The 20,616-nt window shown below is 44.9% G+C and overlaps 2 protein-coding genes across 2 annotated transcripts in view; both read left to right on the forward strand.

The window, feature by feature from the left end:
• Positions 1-20,616, forward strand: part of LOC148596214 (E3 ubiquitin-protein ligase PHF7-like) — a gene marked incomplete at its 5' end in the record, with an annotated part of 499,504 nt that overhangs the window by 424,807 nt on the left and 54,081 nt on the right. The gene's annotated exons all lie outside the window — the stretch shown is intronic.
• Positions 1-20,616, forward strand: part of STAB1 (stabilin 1) — a 44,543-nt gene that overhangs the window by 5,758 nt on the left and 18,169 nt on the right. The window contains exons 7-34 of the mRNA XM_088526655.1: positions 419-615; positions 751-884; positions 2,381-2,508; positions 2,978-3,069; positions 4,106-4,228; positions 5,737-5,883; positions 6,232-6,294; positions 7,199-7,312; positions 7,618-7,671; positions 8,851-8,931; positions 9,234-9,392; positions 10,117-10,179; positions 10,818-10,919; positions 11,767-11,853; positions 12,277-12,388; positions 12,923-13,106; positions 13,403-13,496; positions 14,406-14,564; positions 15,258-15,353; positions 15,733-15,828; positions 16,661-16,708; positions 16,934-17,064; positions 17,463-17,574; positions 17,786-17,863; positions 18,228-18,329; positions 18,830-18,937; positions 19,444-19,575; positions 19,755-19,883. Of these exons, the coding sequence (XP_088382781.1) occupies positions 419-615; positions 751-884; positions 2,381-2,508; positions 2,978-3,069; positions 4,106-4,228; positions 5,737-5,883; positions 6,232-6,294; positions 7,199-7,312; positions 7,618-7,671; positions 8,851-8,931; positions 9,234-9,392; positions 10,117-10,179; positions 10,818-10,919; positions 11,767-11,853; positions 12,277-12,388; positions 12,923-13,106; positions 13,403-13,496; positions 14,406-14,564; positions 15,258-15,353; positions 15,733-15,828; positions 16,661-16,708; positions 16,934-17,064; positions 17,463-17,574; positions 17,786-17,863; positions 18,228-18,329; positions 18,830-18,937; positions 19,444-19,575; positions 19,755-19,883 (3,125 nt within the window). The remainder of the gene's footprint in view (positions 1-418; positions 616-750; positions 885-2,380; positions 2,509-2,977; positions 3,070-4,105; positions 4,229-5,736; positions 5,884-6,231; positions 6,295-7,198; positions 7,313-7,617; positions 7,672-8,850; positions 8,932-9,233; positions 9,393-10,116; positions 10,180-10,817; positions 10,920-11,766; positions 11,854-12,276; positions 12,389-12,922; positions 13,107-13,402; positions 13,497-14,405; positions 14,565-15,257; positions 15,354-15,732; positions 15,829-16,660; positions 16,709-16,933; positions 17,065-17,462; positions 17,575-17,785; positions 17,864-18,227; positions 18,330-18,829; positions 18,938-19,443; positions 19,576-19,754; positions 19,884-20,616) is intronic.

Genomic DNA, 20,616 nt, shown 5'->3' on the forward strand with positions numbered 1-20,616 from the left:
AATTTAAGTTTGTGAATTGTTTGTTAAAAGAAAGTCAGTAATATACATGTGACTAGCTGGGAATGGACCGCTCCATTTTCACTGAATTTTTGCAGTTTCAGATGTTAAATTGACTATACTCCAGTTTCAAGTATTCTCAGACATAATGGAAAATCAGAAGTAAATCCAAATTCCATTACTGCTGTTACTGACCTTTGTGTTATTGACGTAATATGAGGAATGTCTTACCCAAATACCTCCAGCTAAAAAACCCAAGCCTTCTGCTCTCTTAATTTGTGTATTGGCCTAGGAAATTTTAGAAGTTTAATAGAATAAATTCTTGGTGCTCCATTCTTCTTGGACTCTTGGCTTCTTGCTGTGAATTTTGTTGAAAACAAAATTTTGGTTGCTCCTTTACCCCTCACCTCTTTGTTTGCAGCTGAGGATCCCTGTGCTTCTTCACCGTGTTCCCCCTCAGCTGTGTGTAAGGTTCTTAGGCCGGGAAAGTATGAATGTACCTGCAAAGCAGGGTTTCAAGGAGATGGGAAGATATGCCAGCCCATAAACCCCTGTGTTGACAACAACGGAGGCTGCCCAGAAAACTCCACATTCTGCCTTTACAAACGCCCAGGAGAGGTAAGTGCAGTAACAGCATGTGGCTGAAATCACACAGATAAGGATTCCTTCCAGTGAGGCTCCTGATCATGTAAGTTCTTACCAGGTAAGAGACGGTGAATGCAGAGTTATAATCGCAGCTTTGTCCTCCCTTAGGCATCTTGTGTTTGCAAGCCCGGTATGAGCAGGAAAACTCCCTCCTCGAGCTGTTCTCCGTTCCCCAACGACTGCCGGCAGTACTTCTGCGACGTGACTTCCACCTGTGCAATAAATTCCCACGGAAATCCTAGGTGAGCCAGTCTAAAGAAATCTGCTATTAAAGGATCAGATTCTGCAAGTTGGGTGGCAATTGCATTTGGCTGTGCTGAAAGAACAGAGACCAAGGGAGGATAATGTGCCTGAGTTACCTTTTGAGAAGAGCCTGTTTGTAATAACCCCATTGAAAGTAGCAAGTTTTACACCAGGAAGTGTCAATCTTAGCATGTGAGGCACAAAGTGCTTTCAATTTGAGGTAGAAGAGTCTTCTGTGACAAGAACTGGAGGAGTAGCTCAGCAAGTTGGTGGTTATAGTAAGACCTTATTCAATTAATGATCCCTCACAGTGTTACTCTTGCCTAGTTAGCGTGTTCTAAGAAGTACCACATTTGGTTCTGAGGGCTAAATCCTTGTCTCTGTGGTCACTCAGGCCTGTAAACAGGAAACGAATGAGAATTGCAGAATGACAGGGAAAGGGAGCAGAGGGAAGAGAGAAAAGACTTTGTCTAGCCCTCCAGGGAGCAAAACACCGACCAGCTGATACTCCTTGGATGGAAAGTATTGCCAGATCTGAGACCTTTTTGGCATGATGTCCCTCCAAACACCAGGAAAAGCTTCATAGAGGGTTTTGTGTGTTACTGAGAAGAACTGGCACTTCTCTGGGAGACCAAAGGAGAAAGGGCAGTCCCATACTCTGCACCCTTTCTCTCCCGTGCTGCTAAAACTAGCATGCCCTGTGCCTTGTGTGCTCTGGGCCAGGCAAGGAGCCCAGTGGCTTCCTCCTCTGAGCGCAGGCCAGTGAAGGGGAGGATTCCTGCTCAGCGCAAGTCCTGCCTTGAGCATTTCTGTTACTTAGCAGCTGGCACTCAGCCCTCGGAGGCTGCAGTAATGTCACACATGTCACCTGCCCCACACATCCTTGCATCCCTGCACTAGCAGAAGCACAGCTGGTACTTGAACAAAATCCAAACAGGAAAAAATGTGGTTATCAGCTAGTAATCTTAAGTAGTTTCTAAGCAGTGACTATAAGTCCATGTGAATCAGGACAGAGATTTTCACATGTAGATAAGCTTTTCTGCAAAAGTCATTAGCATGTCTGAAGCTTTCATTAAGTCTGAGACAAAGCACAACTAGCTGCTGTGCTGGGACTGATGCTTTTCACTGAGGTATGATGAGGCTGAAGTGCCACCAGGAAGCTATTTATTTGCTGGATTTTCATTTATATGTTTGCATTTTATACATGACCCCGGATTTTCAGCTGATCTTTTACCAGTACTGAGTACTTAAACAGAGAGGACTTGAAAGCATTATCCTCCTTTTTGGTTAATCTTGAATTTACTTGCACTTCAGAAGCATCCATCTTCTTTTCCTTTCATTTAATTTAGACAGAAATTACTAAGTCCCTTCCTATACCTTAAATTTGGGAGTCATCTTCTAAATGTAGATATTGATGTATTGTCCTACTCTAATTTGTCAAACCTCTTGAGAACTGCTTTATAACGGAGTGATACATTTCATTTTTGTCTCTTAGCTGTGTCTGTAAGGAAGGGGAGATTGGAGATGGAAGAAGTTGCTATAAAGACCTCATGAGTGAAATAAATCAACAGAATTCACGTGGAAGATTTTTCAGGAAATTAAATGTCGCCAAGAAGATGTTTGGTAAGGGTCTTCTGAATTTTTTGGGGGAATGGATCAAAGGTGGGGACAAGAGTGTGTTAGCAAAGGTCTAGAAGCTGCCAATCATAATAGATTTATTTCACAGTGTATGTCCATGTGCTCCAAAATAAGTCACATAATCAGTTCTGGACTGTGATCTGAGAAAACTATTTCAAAGATCAATGTGTATTTTGTATTCCATCAGTCTGCAGAAGAAGGGAATCAACAATTTTGTTGGCAAATACTTAAAACTGATAGCCACCAAGGTGGCCTATGATACCTTAGGAGTTCCAAAAGTTCCTCAGTTCTTTATAGTATACCGTAATATACTGGTCACTTGCAAAAACAGATTGCACATGGTCACTTGCATCCCCACAGGTAGACTGGATTATGTTGTTAACCAGAGCAGTAATCATTGCTGGAGTTAAACCACATGCCAAGTAACTAGCTTATGTTGTCCTTATTTTTACAGCTTCTGGTTGTTCGGTGCCACTGACAAAATATGGTCCTTTCACAGTCTTTGTACCATCCCTTCTTCCAATTTATGATAAAATGGAGTTTAATGTAAGTTTTCTTGCTTATAGCAAATTTTTACTGTCTTAGCATTTCTTCCCGACTGGCTTCTGCAGCCTACAGAAACTAAATGACAATGGAGAGACATTTTGGAAGGCAATAGTTACACAAGCAGTCTCCTGGGGAAATTGTTCATTGCCTGGTTACACTCTCATGGAGGATGCTACAGACCTGGCATTATTTTGAAAACCTCTATCTTTCCCTTCAATATTCACAGGGCTTGTTTGTTTTAATGTCAGGGCATATAAGCTCAGAAGGTTTAAGTTCTGGCCTTTCCTCATGGGAAACTCCTACCTCCTGTGTGTGGCTATTCTCAAAACTTTAGCTGTCTTTGATGGCTTTCTTCCCTCCCAGTGGTTGATAGCAACATGGAGCAGCTCCTGGCTGAGAGTGCCAGGGAATTAACCTTCTCTAACACCTTTTTGAGCAGAGGTTTCCACTGTAGTGAGTAAGGTCCCACGCCTAGGTCCCAGTGGTAACTTCTAGAAACACAGAGAACAGACCACGAAGGGCCCTTTGGTTGTCTAGTCCACCTGGAGACTCAAGGGAGGGTCAGTTCCATCTAAATCAGTATTAATAGAGGATTGTCTTAAAAAGCATCGGTGCTGGAAAGCCCAGAAAAGAAAGGAAGAAACCAAGTATAAATTCAGTGCCTCAGACCACCTACAAGGTCCAGCAAAAACAAAGACCATCTGTAAAGACCTGATGCAAGTTTTGTGAACTGGGTATGCAGAGATAGCTTTAAAATTGCCCAAATATAATGATTTTCTCTGTAGAGGATCTCTCTGAAGGTGGGGGATTCCACTTAGGGGAGAATCAGTTTCCCTGGGTTTGTGTGAGCACACACAGGCAGAAGCACAACCTTGGGTACAGTGGTCCTCCAGTGAACCAAAATGAAGCGAGAAGGTCAAGCATGCTAAGAATTCCTGTGTGTGTTATAGCTAGGAAAAAGGTACAGATATGGAGTAAGTGAGGTTGTTAAAGTGCATGTCCTTTATCTCCTTTCTTTGGTCTTTACTCCCCAAAGGACAGCATTGCAGAGCAGTTATGCAGAATACACATTGTTCCTGGCATCCATTTGGTAGAAGACCTGGTAAAAACCAAGACTCTGTGGACCTTGTCCGGACACCAGCTGGCATTCAATAGCCAGGTAAAGGATCCCCTAAACTAAACAGAAGTCCCACATCTTTACGTTCATGTAGGGTTGACTGGGGCTCAAGCATGGTTTTCTTGGTGGACTTTCTTAACGAGAAAACCTTTTTCTCTAACTAACCTGCCTGTGATGAGAACAGGATTTTATTTCCATATCTTTAAGAAAATCATTAAGTTGCAGGAACTGGAAATGTAGCAGATTTGTTATATTATAAGTTCTCTCCTTTTTGGTGCAAAACTGTTTATCTCATTACATGTTCTACAATGCTGTGTCTAATGTTAAATAATGCTGCTTCTTGATTCCTACCATTGTGGTACACGGAGGTGACATTGAGCTGTTTTTCCCTGCTCTTAAGTTGTTTACATTTCCTCAGTTCTGAGAAGCTAAGTGTAATATTTAAGATAAAGTCTTGTTATTACAGAGCACATCTGAGCCCAGAACATGACTCCTTTGCTGAGTTTGTATAAGTATTGGGAATGGTCTTTCCTGAGCTTGTATAAGTATTGAGGAGAAGAGACCTTTTCCCCGCACTGTTAGCAAGTGTGGTCCCATGTGGCTGGAGAAGGAGGGGCAGCAAGTCTCCCTTTGGACTGAATCCTTGTCCTTGGAGAGCGTGTGCTTGGACACAGCTATGTGCTGCACATCTCCTCCTCCAGTTGTGCTTTTCTCCTCTTTCTCTTTTAATTTCTGGCGTCATCCTAGCAAAGAGTTTTTCATCATTCTGTTTTGACATGGAAGATTGTTTTTCTGCTTTTCCTTTTTCAACTGACTCCTGTTTTCCAGCCTCTGCTGTTCTTTCTCCATCCTGCACACTTCCTGTGTGCACGTTTGCAGCTGCCCAGGGCAGAGCCCTCCGTTTCCTCTCTGAGGATCCAACCCTGGCCTTGAGGACTAGATTGTAATATGTGCACCCTGCATGCATCAAAAGGACAAAGTGCTATTCGGAGTCAGGGAATCTGAACCAGGCTTGTCAGGCCCTTGTTATATTCCTTTCCTGCCTGTTTACTCGGGAATCTTTCGATCTGGGATGTCTGCCCCCGCCTGCCTTTGTTTCAGCATGGCCAGTATGTGAGCTGGTATTCCCAGCACGGAGGGACAATTCCAGAAATGCACATGCAAAAGGAAAAGCCCAGGCAGGTTGTATTTGCCTGGGCTTGGACTGGAGATTTGGGTTTGCTGGAGCACCAAGTACATTGATATCCAGTTTCTGGGTTACACTTGGTATGCTTACGTCGTACATAGCTTTGGTGTAGGCAGGCATCAGCTGGGGGACTGTGTCTGGAATTCAGGGAAGCTGACTTTGGCTTCATGATGGAGACTTTTTGTGGACATTATGAGCTAAGAAAAGCAGCAGCCAAAGCTGCAGCCTCTCAATTCTGTACTCCGGCAGCAACTCCAGCTATGTTCTTGCCTCGGTGATCTATAGGAGGGAGCGAACTGAATGGAGCCTTGGCTTGTAGATACCATGTTGTGATACAGGAAAATAACCTTGTGTTGTTATCCAGATATACAGCAAATCATTTCGATATCAAGACCTGCCAGGGGAACTGTACAACATCTTGCAGTCGAACATACCAGCAGCCAATGGCATTATACATATCATTAACACTGTAAGGAAAAAGCCCAACGTTGACAACCCTGGAAACCCCCAGGTACATAGACATTCTTATTTCTTCTATTTTATGGAATAATAGAATAAACACTTTAATTTTTTCATTGGTCTCTATTGCATTTTGAAATTAGACTCAGAAAGGTTGTCCTTGTGTTAAAAAGAGGACAAATAATGTAATGTAAAATGAGGACAAATAATGACTGCAGACTTTTGTGTTTTGAAGTCCAACTTGAATTTAAGACACTAGGGAGGGATTGAAGAGTTCTCTATTCAGTCTCTGCTTTAGCAAGCAACCATGAGCATCAGCTAGAGAAGCAAATTCCAGTTTTTGCTCAGACCCTGCTTCAGACTCAGCCTTTTTTTTTTCCCTCTTTGTATCTTCTTGCAGAAAACCATTGGTGAGATCCTTGCTTCAATGGAGATCTTCAGTCGATTTGAAACTATACTGGAGGTAATCATCTTTGTTTGCCTAGGCAGGTGCTGCTCTGCTGCTGTTCAAAACTAGCTAGTATTTTTACAGGAATTTTTAATAACATTTAAATGCATTTCAGTAGTTTGGTTTTCCTTATGGGTGCTTTTTTTTTGAGTCCCCACTTCTTATTTTCTGTATACTACAAGCAAATGTAATAGACAGGAAAGAGCTGAGTTCCAGCACCTAGAGGGGCTGGCATGAGCATGGAGCATGCAGGTGTCTTTCCCCTCTTGCTCTCCCCTCTTTGTTGCTCACCTGGCACAGAGCTTTTCTCCAAATCACCCTTAGTTCTTGGCCTCCATGTCAGTACAAAGAGGGATGGCCTCACTTCTGAATGTGCTTGTCCATGCCAAGTTAGGCTGAAGCTGCCTCTGTTTGGCGTAGACCTCTAAACAAAAGCAATTCTCGGACTTGATTTAGTTGATATTTTTAAAAGGAACAGATTTACCTTTTGTTTTCAGTAGAGTCATCCAGCTCTGCTCCAGTGTTGTATTATTTCAGCTGTATGGCAGTCAGTTGGCTGCAAAATTCGCTAAGTGCAATTGTGATACCAGACCTGGGGCTCTTTCTCTTCTGGGGCAGAAAGATTGAATTTTAGTCTCTGAATATGTACACAGGGGAGCCTTAGTCCAGTGCTTCTTTGTGCACATTAGCTCCATTCATGCCAATGGCTTCCTTGTCCAAGCCATGTTTTTATAGCATTTATGTCCCTGTTACGTTCCTTGCCTCCCCTCGATGTCCAGTTACCTCCTGTGTACATTTGCTTTTCAGTAATCATGCCTCAAGTGGGTTGCCTCAAGTTTCCTCTCTTCAAGATCCCGCATCCATGAAATATTTCATCCATGGTGAAATCTTTTATTGCTTTGCTGTTAAAATTTTGCAGAACTGTGGCCTACCTGCAATACTGGATGGACCAGGCCCCTTTACTGTATTTGTACCCAGCAATGACGGTGTGGATAAGCTGAGAGATGGAAGACTCATTTATTTGTTCACAGAGGTGAGAGCTCATAATAATTTAAGAGTCTTAAGTGTCTTGCACTAGAGTTTTCTGGAAGAGCTCATGTGATCTGAGTGGAACCAGGTAAGAGAAATACACTTGGTCGAATGGTCTAATCTGATTTTTGGCCTTTTTTTTTTCTTCTTTTTGCTTTTGGATAGGGGGAAATGAAGAAACTTACTCTCCAAGTGAATGTACGATTATGGTACATAGGCAATGTCAGTAGTCAATTAAAAGAAAATGTAGTTGTCTCATTCCTGAGCATTGAAAGGATGATTAATTATTGTGCTGTCTTCTCTTCTTAGGGCATAAATAAACTTCAGGAACTTGTGAAGCATCATATCTACACGTCAGCAGCGGTAAGACAAGCAGCTCCAGTTTTAGGTATTTGGGGGTCTTCTGGGTAAACATCAGTGTGGTTTGGTGCAGAGGCTGGAGTATCAGTGAGTTCAGCTGCTACTTCTTGAGCTTCGCCTGGTGGGTAGAGATGTGATCCAGGGTCTGATGAGCCAAAAAAAAATTATCATGGAAGTAGTTGCCAAAAGGGAAAGCTTTTGCACTTTCATCCAAAACTCTGAGAGGTAACAAAAGTTACTTCTAAGTGAAGAACTGGTCAAAACTCTCCTGTTCCTTTTCCTCATTTCTAAGGGTTCCACTGGTGGTTAAAGTCAGAGATGGAGAACTGTGTGCAGGTGTGATCCTGTGACCTGGTTCTGCCATTCTTGTACCAACTTTGCTGTATAATATAATGTCAGGATAAATAAAATCAATACAGTGCATCCACAAGACATTTTCCCTCATATAATGATTAAAATAAATATTGAAAATTATATATGAAACTTGTGGAAAGAGAAATGATTACTCGACAAATATGGTATGATTGCATGTCCATCATTAAAAAAATCAATATATTCTCATTCTTTACTGAGAGACAAATGTCAACCCTTATGATTTTCCTAATTCCAATTAAGAAAATGAGCAGCATTTTAACAAAACAGCAAAATATATTTTTTCTTGCAATTGCTGACCACCAACATGGTAACAAGCTGAGCTACTTATTTTAACAATTTGTTAAGGACATTAAAAAAAAACACACACAATTGGTTCAGTTCGTGTCAAAACCTTATGTTCATATTTGTCCATACAGTAGCTGCAGTTTACATTTCTTCTGCCTTTAGAAATAAGTTTATTAAGTCAAAGTAAATGGTCTATTATGTTTCTGGCTCACTTTTACATGTTTATGAAATATGTCCTGGAGACTTCCCTTACTAATCTGACCCTGCTGTCAGCTGTATGGGTAAGGACAAAGATTCAGTTTTAGTTGTTCTGGACTGCAACTTCCCTGAGGAACAAATTCCAAGGCTGTTGTGGCATTGCAAACAGCCCCACAAAGCCCTGACCCATTGTACATTTTGGAGATATTTCCTGAAATGTAAATGATAAAGCTGAATAGCCTGTAAAGAACATTGTTTTTTTTTTTTTTTTTTTTTTTTTCCCCCACTGTTTCATGGTATTAACCCCTCGTGTTTGTGTTTCAGGTGACTGTAGAGAAGCTGCTAATGATGCCACACATTGTTACTATGGCTAACCAGGTACTAACCATCAACATCAGCGCAGATGTAAGTATCACTTAGAACCCTTTTGGGCAAACCCCTTGTGCTAGGAGAACGGGTGGTTCTGGTTCTGAACACTGCGCTTGGCCCCTCAGCTCTGCATTCTCCTCTGCTTAATAAACTAGACTCATTTAAAGACACTGAATTATTTTTGCTTCTTAACCCCTCTGTGCTTCCAGTAAGGGGCTTGATTATTTTATGTGGCTGCATTTAGTGGGTTGTACTAGCTGTCTCCTGCACTGGTTTTATGTCTTTTGCACTCTCAGACAGGGTAAAAAGCAGGTAAATTATTTGTGTTTCTGCATTAGGGAAGAATTCTGATGGATGAATCGGGGATCCCCATAAACATGAGAAACATCGTGGCGTCAAATGGGATCATTCATACCTTGGATGGCATCTTCATCCCTCCTTCAATTGTGCCCATTTTGCCTCACAGATGCAATGAAGTACAGCATAAAATTGTGAGAGTAAGTCAGCCTCTCCCACTCTCCTGCCAGTGGCTGCTGTGGGTCTCGCACACTCCTGAAATGTCCCCAGCATGAAGTTACCTAGTTGTAGGTAGTTGTTCTCTGGCAGATGCCACCTTACTGCTGTGGTCTTCTTCGCACTCTCGTTACTAAATCAGCTGGCAATGCCTTGGTCCCATCACTGTCGACATCAATAGTAGCATTTACAAGCAGTGACAAGTTCTGGTATGGCATATTCCCCCCTGAACTGTTCTGTATAGCTTAGTCTAGGTCCTTACTCTGCAATTGGTCTCCTGGTAGGTTACTGAGGAAAGAATGTGAGATTTTGAATAAGCAAGAGATTTGGCACCACACAGTTAATCCAAAGGAGGAAGAGGGTCCAACACCTTCCTGATTTAGGAAGGCCTGCCACATGGATGCCCCGTGTTTTCCAGCTTAGTCACATAGTGGCTATAGGTTACTAGGCTATAGCTTAGTCACATATGGCTATAGGTTTACAGAGACAGATCCCACCCTGCAGTCAAGTACAAGCCTGTCCTTGAGACAAAGGGGGCATTGTAGTTAAGTGAAAAACCTACTCCAGTTCAGAGCCTGTAAGTTCTCTTTTAGAGATGTTTTGACATATGTCATGATGTTTGGAGAGCTGCAAACATCCAAATGTTCTTGGCATGGGGAGTGGGTGCCTTTGAACAGATTACATTTTTCTCTCTTGTTTTCTTAACAGGGCTCTTGTGTGGATTGTGAGGCCCTTAACAACAGTGTTTGCCCACCTGGCAGCAGAGAAATGGTAAGTATTACTGATTATTTACTTGATTTCTCCTCTGAATGATGACATACAGACACCCTGACCCAGCCCACTTTCAAACAAATAGAGAGCAGGAATCAGCTCAGGCCCAATTCTGCCTGTGTATAAGTCTGAGACAGGTCACTGGACTTTATCTCAGGAACAACTTGCAGTTCTTCTCTCTCTTCCTTCCCCTCTTACTCCATGACATTCTCCCTCTTCCTGCCCTCTCTCCCTGCCTCCTCCTCTCTTCTCTCTGACTGCTCCTTCTCACTCTCTCCCCTACTCCCCTCTCTCTTCTCTCTTTCTCATTCTCATTCTCTCTCTCTTCTTTTTTCCCCCTTCCTTCATCTCTTCTCCCTCCCTCCCCATGGCCTTGCTCATTCTTTCCTTGCCATAAGCACGATTAGAAACAAATAGTGCCCCCCAAAGGCACAGTACCTTGGCTCTGCTTTGTGGACTGCTGAAAGCAAGAAGAAGCTGCCATGTGCTTCTTTCCTGATAGCCATGCCATAAAGGTATCTTGTTCACTGTGGCTTACTGGTGAACTTCCTCAGCTCAGAGAGAGGCACCGGTGTTCTCTGCAGCAAAAGGAGCAGAGGGGAAGGTCACAGTGCTGAGGACTTGTGTTGTTTCCGCAGGAAGCAACACTCTCCCCCAAGGAATGTGTCTATGTCCACGATCCACAAGGCCTGAATGTCCTGAAGAGGGGCTGCGCCAGGTACTGCAATCAGACTGTCACGGTGAGTGTGGTGCCAAGCAGGGAAGATCATGTTGCCTCTGCGAGTTGCTCAGCGCGGCTTCTCCTTATCCACTGAAAGAAAAACTCAGTGAGCCAGCTGGAGGGGAGCAGGAGGAAAGCCATCCTGCAGGAAGGCTGCCCCAGGAAAGCTGGTGACGTGCCCGCTCTGCGGCAAGCTACCCTGTTGCGAGCATTGCTGGAAAGCAGCTCGTTCAGGCTGCACCAAGCATACCAGCCACGAGCTGCCGAGCTGGAGGAAGCCACAGGCAACAGAGCTGTGTTGCCCGTGGCACGTTGCTGCTAGAGCCATGTTTAGGCACGTCTCCCAGAGGAAATGGAGTGCTGTGAAAGGGCCTTGCACTGTGAAGTGATTGCATCCTGTTTATTACACACTGTCAGATGGTTTGGGAAGGCAGCACTTATCCCAGTTTAGAGATCCCACTTTCATCTTCAACTCCTGAGCCGTCACAGTGCCCACGGTATGATATGGTTTGTGAGGGTCTCACAGCTGCATGTTTGCCTGCTGACTTTCCTTCCGTTTGTCATTTGTGACAAGGCCAATGTTCACAGTTCCTCCAGAAGAACACAGTCCTTAGCAAGGATAAAGCAGGAGGGCTCCTACAGTGCAACAGAAAGTGCAGAAGATAGTGGGTTGTGAGTAAAAACTGGGATGTGGTTGGAAAATTTAAGTATGGGAGAGCCTAGAGATGTAAATACGCAAAGTCTGTTTCTGAGTAGTCCATGGCACCAGTGGGGAGGATGGATATTTCAGCCCTGTGAGGACAGGGAGGCTTCAGACAACGCTTGCTAGGTCACTTGGCACTTCACTGATTCTGCTTTTGTTTCAGAAACTTGGATGCTGCAAAGGATTCTTTGGTCCAGACTGCATGCCCTGCCCAGGGGGATTTACCAGCCCTTGCTATGGACGGGGAAATGTAGGTGTCAAAGAACCCGCTGTGTTGCAACAAGTCAGGGCTGTTAAAGAGCATTGTCAACTTATATGTCCTTTCATGGCAGTGTGGGTCGTTTTTCATTTATGGTAATGACCCTAGTTCCAGATAAGTTTTTTTTTTTTTTTTTTTCAGCATTTGTGCCCCAGAGCAGTCCATGGTGCTGGTGGCAGGTGCAAGGAAAATAACGCATCCTTATCAGGGGATTCTCACTTGAGCTCTAACGTGAATCATTTCATAGCTTTTGGGGTCAGCTCTGGTTATGTGGGATTTTCTATTACCGACACCACGCTTCAAATTTCTGCTTTTGCTGCAACTGTCCAAGTGCCTTTGAAAGATATCACCCCTTTGGCTTTCCCCCTGTTCCCTGAGTTTCAGTGGCACAGTTTCTTTCTATTTTCCTTCCAGTGCAGTGATGGCATACAAGGGAATGGCAACTGCCAGTGCTTCAGTGGCTTCAAAGGAATAGCCTGCCACATCTGTTCAAACCCCAACAAGCATGGCGAGAACTGCAATGAAGGTTGGTAATTCTCATGGAGACACTAGAGTAAAATGTAGGGCAAGGACAAGTGCAGGTTCGTGTATCCTGGATTCCCTCCTGGCAACATCATGAAGGAAGTGATGGAAATGTCATCAGAGAGTGTCTTTTCAAATACCAGCAGAAAAAAAAAAAAAAAAAAGAGGCTGATATAATGGGGGTGATGTGGGTCTTGGAAAACACTGGCCAAGTTTAGATGTGGCATTTTGATTTAGATTTTTCCCGCTTGGAACAACAAGATATTTTTCCTTCTCGGTGACAAAGACCTTGTGCTAGATCACCTAAATATGAGCCTGTCCTTAGAGCCCATACATGGCAGTGGCAGGATCTGTTCTCTGGCCAGGTTTTGAGGTAAGATGGATGTGTCTCAGCAGATGTCCTTCTGTCAAGAATTAGTGTGTTGTCATTTGCTGTCACAGGAGAATGTGGAGGAAAGACGAGACTCTACAACAGACCATCGCTGTGGCCATTTCTGGATGTGATGTAGTAACTGATCTTACTCCATGTGCTTGACAGATTGTGGCTGTGTCCATGGTGTCTGTGACAACAGGCCCGGCAGTGGGGGTGTATGTCAGTCCTGGTCCTGTAAGGAGGGCTATACAGGGAAATTCTGTGACAAGACATCTAAGAACTGCGGCCCAAGCGGGCTGTCCCAGTACTGCCACCAGAACGCTGTCTGCAGCCTCAATGACACAGCAAGGTCAGTCTTTCTGATATACAAATTCAGGTGAGTACTTTGTCACTGTAGGGTCACACAGTAGTTGTGAGGCTGCCAGCCCTGTACTGTGCACCTCTCTGAGTGATGGGCAGGATCATGTGTAATGCAGCCAACCTGCTGTGCTAGGAACCCAAGGCAGAAACATGCTGTTCTTGAACTGGCTTGGGCTGCCGTTTTGCCCTCTGCTGAGCGTCCAAAGCGGCTGCTCTCTGCAGTTTCTGTGACTTGTGACTGGTCTTCATGCATCCTCCTGCCTCAATACTGTGCTTATTTTGAAGATGCATCTGCATGGATGGATATGAAGGGGATGGGTTTTCCTGCCAGCCCATTGACCTGTGCAGTCAACCGGAGCGAGGAGGCTGCTCACAGAACGTAAGTGGGAAGATCACCAAAGCTCAGGGAAACGGCTCCTGTCCATTAGGAATGGGATCCAGGACACCCACAAGTGTGTTTTGTGCTAGTCTGGTGCCCGGCTTTCCCTGTCTGCATGAGCAGGTGCAGACAGTTACCTCAGCATAGTCGTCATGAGGATGTCAGCCACTTAGGTTGGTGCCAAAACGCAGCACCCCGGGGAGGGTTTGGCTGCTTTGCACAAATGTTTTGACAGCCACAGAGATTAACTGTCCAGATAGTTTTTGCTTTGTTTCAGTCTCCCTCTCAAGCTCTTCAAACGTGTGTTAGTGTCTCTGTTGCTGCATCCAGGCTGCAGCGTAGCGGGGAGCACTGATCCGTGCTTCTTGGTAACCACCAGTTCCACATTCTCATCCTTAGTAAAGAGCTGTGGGGAATGGAATGGGTTGTCCAAAAGGTGGGCTTCACCATAATTTAGAGCTCCCTCAGTGAGAGGAACACCTTTGGCCATGTAAAAGAAAATAGGATGGGCGTGGGAATGATTTAGATCATTTCTGGGAGAGACCGACATTTCCTTCCCACATGTCTAAGCAGAAGATTCTGGTCTTCTCTAGGAAGTTTTTCGTCTGAACATTTCTTCTTTCTGAGAGCTTTACAGGACAGGAGGAATGTGTTGGGTGGTCTGACAGACCTATATGAGTGCCTGTGTAAAAACACTAAACATTTTCAGAATTGCTTTATCTCTAATATGAAATTGTCTAAGCACTTTCTGTAAAATCTGCCCCCACTGCACGCCCCCAGTGCTGGAATAAGAGTTGGTCATTCAGAAACTCCCCCTGCCCTGATGATGGAGCTGTGCTGCTGTATTTGCACTGCCTTCCCTCCCTCCAGCTGCTCAGGGCAAAGCTTTTCCTCTCCCTTCTCCCGAAGGCTCTGTGCACCAGTACAGGCCCCGGCACCGCCACCTGCCAGTGCAACAAGGGCTGGACCGGGGACGGGAAGGCCTGTGTGGCTATAGACAACTGCATGCTGGAGAGCAGAGGCAACTGTCACATCAACGCCGACTGTGTCAATATTGGCCCTGGCCAGGTATGGTCTATGCTAAAGAGCTTGTTGTTGGACTTGCATTTCCTAAGCTGCTCTATGATGGTGTGGGATTGCTAAAGGTAGGTTTGCTTGTGAGCTCTGCAGCAGGAACAGCAGCGTAGCCCACCCAAGGCTGCTAACAGGTGCTGAGGTGCACTGACATGCGACTCTCTACAGAAAACATATGCAGCTGCTCATATAGACATTGGAGGGAGCTGGGCTGGAGGCAGTTTTCTGGGAGAGGTGGCCTTTCATAGTAACACCCATTTCTGCCCTTTGAGCAAGGCAGGACAGGTCAAGAAAAGATGCCAAATCCGTAGCAGAGGTAAGGCGAGATGTTGCAAGTATCCTCCTAGATTTCAAAAGTGGGAGGCCTGAAAATTAGCTCATCTTCTCTTTTCACCATTCACAGACTCACAGGACAGTTGAGGTGGGAAGGGATCGTCTAGTCCAACCCTGCTCAAGCAGGGGCACTTAGCCAGCTTTTGAATATCTCCAAGGATGGACACTCCACAACCTCTCTGAGCAACCTGGCCCAGTGTTTAGTCACCGTCACAGTCACCCTCAGTGTCTTTCCTTAGATTCAGGCAGAACATCCTGCAGTTTGTCTCACAGTGTTTCACTGGTAGAGCTATTTTAATCAGCAAATGATGCTCTGGTAAGTCTGTAAAACAGAAATGTGTCTCTTTCTTGAAGAGCAAGTGTGTGTGCAAGAGGGGCTATGCTGGTGATGGCTACAACTGCGACGCGATCAACCCCTGCCTCCTGGACAACGGCGGCTGCCATGACTTGGTGAGTAGCTGTAGAGCTGCCCCAAGGTTGGCATGGCCATGGAGTGTGCTCTGCTCCGTGACAGAGGGTCTCCAGGCATGGCTTTGAGAGAACTGCACAGATTTACTGCTGGCACACCGGGGAGGTGTGGGTCTCACTGTAGAAAGGCAGAGGATCCTCTGCCTTTTGCAGATTTACACCACTGAGGAGTGAGGTGATGGCTTTGCTGCATAAGGAAAGAGTTTGCTGCCACCTCAAAGGTGGCTATAACAGGAAGAAGGTGCTTGGGTGGTTATTCCTCTATACCAGGCCAGAGAAGGCCAATATTTGATTCCTAGATAGGGGTAATTCTGTATGACCTGTGTTTGATCTGGAATCTCTCCTCTCCCTGTACTGGCAGGCTGTGTGCGAACCCCTTGGAGGAGGGGAGAGGTCCTGCGTTTGCCCTCCGGGCTACCTGGGGGATGGCATGACGTGCTATGGGGACATTCTCAAAGTGAGTAAAGAGCGGATGTCCGAGGTCTTCTTGAGATTAGAGGGGCACGGGTGTTCACAACAGGCAAAATGGCCCAGAATAATGATAGCAGAAGCAGTTGACAGCTTCCTTTTTGTCAGTTGTGTTTTCTTTTAACTTTGGAGGCTGTTTCCATAGGATCAGGGAAAGCTACAGCCCCAACCTTTCCCTCATTCAGCTTCAAATGTGCGACCTGTGAGCAAGGCAGTGAGCAAGGCATGTTCGCACAGCTGTAAATAAGTCACAGCCTGAAAAGGGAGGTTCCTCTGGCAGATCCTCTCTCCTCTGGTCCTTTTAGGTGGTGCTGCCTAAGGTGCACCCTAAGGTGCTGCCTGTTTGCACCTTCCTTTTCTGTTACCCGCACTGACACCTTGTGCCACTGCCAGCACGTGTATGTGTCTGCCCAAGACCAAGGAGGAGGAACTGGGCCAACCCCAGGGTGTCTTAGAAGCCATCGGCAATAATTTCCAAGCTGCTTCATGTCTGTCTGTGCTGTGCAATAAGCCATGTCTCCTTTGCTGTTTGCAAGGGTTTTTTTTTCCTGATCAGAGCTAGCAAGGCCCTTTTTCTGCCATCAAAGTCTATTGTGGGCTAAGGCCCCTCCCTGGGAAACAGGAGCAATTGCAGAAAAGCTGAAAAGGGTTTGTTATTTGGGGAATTTCTTCTTTAAAATCTCTGGAGTTTCATTTCAGGAGTGCTCCACCCTCCCCTCCTGTAATTATTGCTGGATTTGAAATAGCAAAGGGCTCCTTTCCCCAGCCTGGGTGTCCCTGCCTGCAGCCCCAGGTAACCCGCTGTCATTTCTGTTTGGAAGGAGCTGGCCAGGAGTTCCAGCTTCGCGGGCTTCTATGACTGGATTAAGGTAAGAGCAGCCATGGGGTGCCAGCACAGGTAAGCCTGTAGATGTGAATGCTGCTTGTCCCTGTGTCAGGAGAGTGTGCTGTGCTGCTGCATTTACACTGTCTTTTTGCACACCCATCCTGAGCCTGCGAGAGCAGGATGGCAGCCAGAGCTGTTGGTTGTGTTTTGCAGTATAGATGTGGCACTGGCATGTCTTATTTGTTCATCTTTGTGCTTTGGACAACAGAAATCTCTCTTCAGCATCCCAGCAGGAACCAATGTCACTGTCCTGGTGCCGTCAGAAGCAGCTATCAAAAACTTGAGCAAGACTGAGAAAGACACCTGGTTGACCCCTTATATGCTCTCCTTTTTAGTCAGGTACGAAGGAAGACCTGTCTTTGCTTTCCTATGCCAAACAGCAGTAACACAAAGCCATCAGCTCGATTTCTGTTCATGCAAGCCCAGTAAAGAGTTACCTATCTTGGGATAAAACAGAGCCAAGTTAAATATCGAGCAGGCAAAGAAGCTACTCAACATTTGAAACATAATAGGTCAAGGAATTGGTAGTGGTTTTATTTTTCATGTATTTGCAGAGATATTTTTCCTAACTCCCATCAAGAAATGGACTACAACAGGACAAGGAATTCCCTCTCTCTGTTGTTTTCTCCACATGCTTAGCTTCTTGATGCGAGATGCATAGATCTTGGGCTTCATGTTCTCACTTTCATTACAAATGGTGCCCTAATCTCTCCTTTACCTGCATGTGTCCCCTTCAGGGCCCACTTTCTTGAAGGTGTCTTCACTGGTGAAGAGCTCAGAAAGTGCAAGAGACCAGAATTACCAACCCTCAGCCCACAGATCAGATGGCAGATAAACAACAAGAGTGATGTAAGGCTTTCTTATGTAGCCTACATGGACCAGTATTGAATTATACAGCTCAAGAAATGCTCTACGCTGTGGGGAGCCTAGCAGGGACAGTGATGCCCTGAAATTCATGAAACTTTTTAAAATGGTATCCATATGCAGCCTTGAATGACCAGTACATCTGGTTTGCATCTGCTTGGCAAATTCTGATGCTCTCCCTCTGCTACTTTTGCAGGCATTTACCATTCAGAATGCAAGTATAGTGGTCAGCGACATCCCTGCCAGCAATGGCATTATTCACATCCTCAGTAAGGTAAGTTGGTATATGCAATATTGGGAAATGTTGTGGGTATTGCAAGACATTTGCATCTGTCGTGGGGGAAAAGAAGAATATGTACATAGACATGCACAGGAAGGAATATAATGGTAAAAATACATTTGATTGTCACAAGGTCCTGACAGATGTTTCCTGTGCAGCAGTGTTGAACGTTTAAAGCATTTGTTACTGAGGCAGCACAGGAGTTCCTCTTCTTTTGGCTGATAAATGTAGAGTTAAGGCTAGTGCAGAATAATGCTGTGAGGCTGTTTCTAGTTACTCTTCTGGCAAACAGGACAGGTGTCTAGTGTGATTTCCCCCAGCAGCCCCTGCCTGACCCAGCTGATTCACTTTTCCACAGGTTTTGCTGCCTCCTCTAGGAAATATCCCACCGAGTCCCCCAGATCTGCAGAAGCAGCTTGACACGGTCACCTCGTTCAGCACATTCAAAGAGTTGTTGCAGGTGCGTAGCTGGTGTGAACTCTATTGAATCATGGTTGTCACAGTCTTTTGAGCAAATGCCCAAGTTACCTCATACAGGTGGACTTAACAAGGACTGCCGTGTGATAAAAGGGGAGATCCTCTGAGTTTCCTCAGCATCATGGTCTAGACATATTCTATTGCACAGCTAAGGGATTAAATGCTCAGAGATAGATCTCTCTCTACATCTTTGGCATGTTGTTACAGTAGAAAATTTCTGTCTACAAACAGCCTGCAGCAGAAAGGCTGACATGGTTGAATACAGCAGAGAATCCTATAGGAGAAGGAAGGCTTGCTTCTAACCTTAAAAAAGCATTATTATCAACCCAGGGAGAAGAGCAGATGGAGATATACATGTCTGAGTGAAAGTTGTAATTTGTCATATCCAGTTTTCAGGCAGTTCTTCTAGTGCTCTTGATTTTACCTGCAATGCAGCTATAGTGAATATAATCGCTTATATGGCTGTTTGGACATTTTTTTTAGGAATATGAGCTCATTGGAAAAATTGAATCTGCTGAAAAATACACAGTATTTGTTCCTGGAAATAATTCCATTAAGGAGTACTGCCATGCTGCCAATGTGACACAGTTGGTAAGCACACTGCTTATGTACAGTCTGAATATGTATTGCAGTAATTGCAAGGACCTATATAATGTTAAATCCTAAACTTGAGTTCAGTGGATTTGAGTGTGGAGAGGAGGAGCATGGTTGATGAAAAAAAAAAAAAAAGTAGAAGAAATGTGACAGAAATGAGAAGGTTTTCTGGGTTGATGTAATGGGCGCTGAAGAGAGGATCTGGACTCCAGATGCTAATTTATGTGTGCGTTTGTACGTGGATTTCTGGCACTCCTCCTCCTGAGAAATCAGGGGCAATTTTTAACCTTTTGAAAGGTTAAACCATAAAACCCGTGTGGCTTCACTTAGCAACAGAGTAGTAATTTATTATTGGATGTGATGAGAAGTAACTGGGCTCTGTGAGCTTAGTGGTTAGAATTGCTCAGGAACTCTTCTCATATACATGTAAATACCTCTAACTATTTAATTGCAGTTAAGGAATTCAAGAGCAGCCTAACTTTTGTTTTTTTCTGTGGATTTAGGACATCGAGACAGTGCAGTACCATGTTGTACTGGGAGAGAAGCTCTTCCCTATGGATTTGAGAAGTGGAATCCATAAGAACACCATGTTAGGGTTCTCCTACTGGCTAATGTTTTACCAAAACAGCACCCAGGTAAGGAGGGAAGACTCTTCTGCCACTTGAAGATATGGCTGACATCGCTCTCTAAGGCTGGTGGCTGGAGACACTCATATCTGTTTTGGATGCCCATCAGGTCTCTGGACTGTGGCTCTTTGGTGGTAGTCTGTGCAAGTTGGTGGGCATCGTCTCAGCCCTTTCCTTCTCCTTTGCAGAAGTTCGTCAATAATATTCCTTTGGATGGAAAATTTTTTGAGACGAAGAATGGCATGTTAATTGGGGTTTCACAGGTCCTCCAGATACAGAAGAATCGTTGCACTGCCAATACCACCACCATACAAAAGGTAATGATGTTTACCAGTGAACCAACCACCATCTCATAGGGTTTCTTCATCTTCCAAAACAGGCAAACTGGTGAATAGCAGAAGACCTACCTTGTCTCCTACATATAGATGATACAGTAGCTTAGAGCCTGACCCCAAATGAGCTGCTGAACAGCCCTGCCTTGTATAAAATGGGACACCATGGAACCTTGGTACCTCTTGGCCTCACATCCAGTATTTCTGTATGTAGCAGATTTGCAGCTCTTGGGCTCTACATAGCTCCTACACAGATCAAGTTCAATTTCCTTGCAGGGACTCTGTGACACTGCCAGCCACAGGTGAGACTGGTGCTCACCAAGTGATCAGTTGTGGAAGGAGAATCCATCCCAACGTTTGTGTGCTATGGCCACAAACATTCCCAGGAGAGGGAAATAATGGCCAGCGGCCAGTCCCTGCTTGTCTTGTGGCCATCTGAAGATCATGGGGGTCAGTCTAAGGCAGGTTTAGTCCATTAAAGATCAGGAAACAAAGACATGCAGCGCTGCAAGAAGCAGCTCTGGGCCTGTGGTAAGCCCTGCTCCAGCGCAGAGACTGGGAGGTCTACCATGAGGTCTCTTCTGGTTTCCTTTGTGGTGTGGTCTCACCCCAGAGTGCAAAACTAAGACCTCGTGTGAAGCCCTTGATAGCAGCCAGGACCAGAGGGACTTGCATTTTGATTTCTCTTCGTTCAGTGTTTTGAGTTATGAACGCAAAT

The sequence above is a fragment of the Tinamus guttatus genome, unplaced genomic scaffold (genome assembly GCF_059628265.1).
Source record: "Tinamus guttatus ecotype Peru unplaced genomic scaffold, ASM5962826v1 Tinamus_guttatus_pri_ptg000026l, whole genome shotgun sequence".
Classification (NCBI taxonomy): Eukaryota; Metazoa; Chordata; class Aves; order Tinamiformes; family Tinamidae; genus Tinamus; species Tinamus guttatus.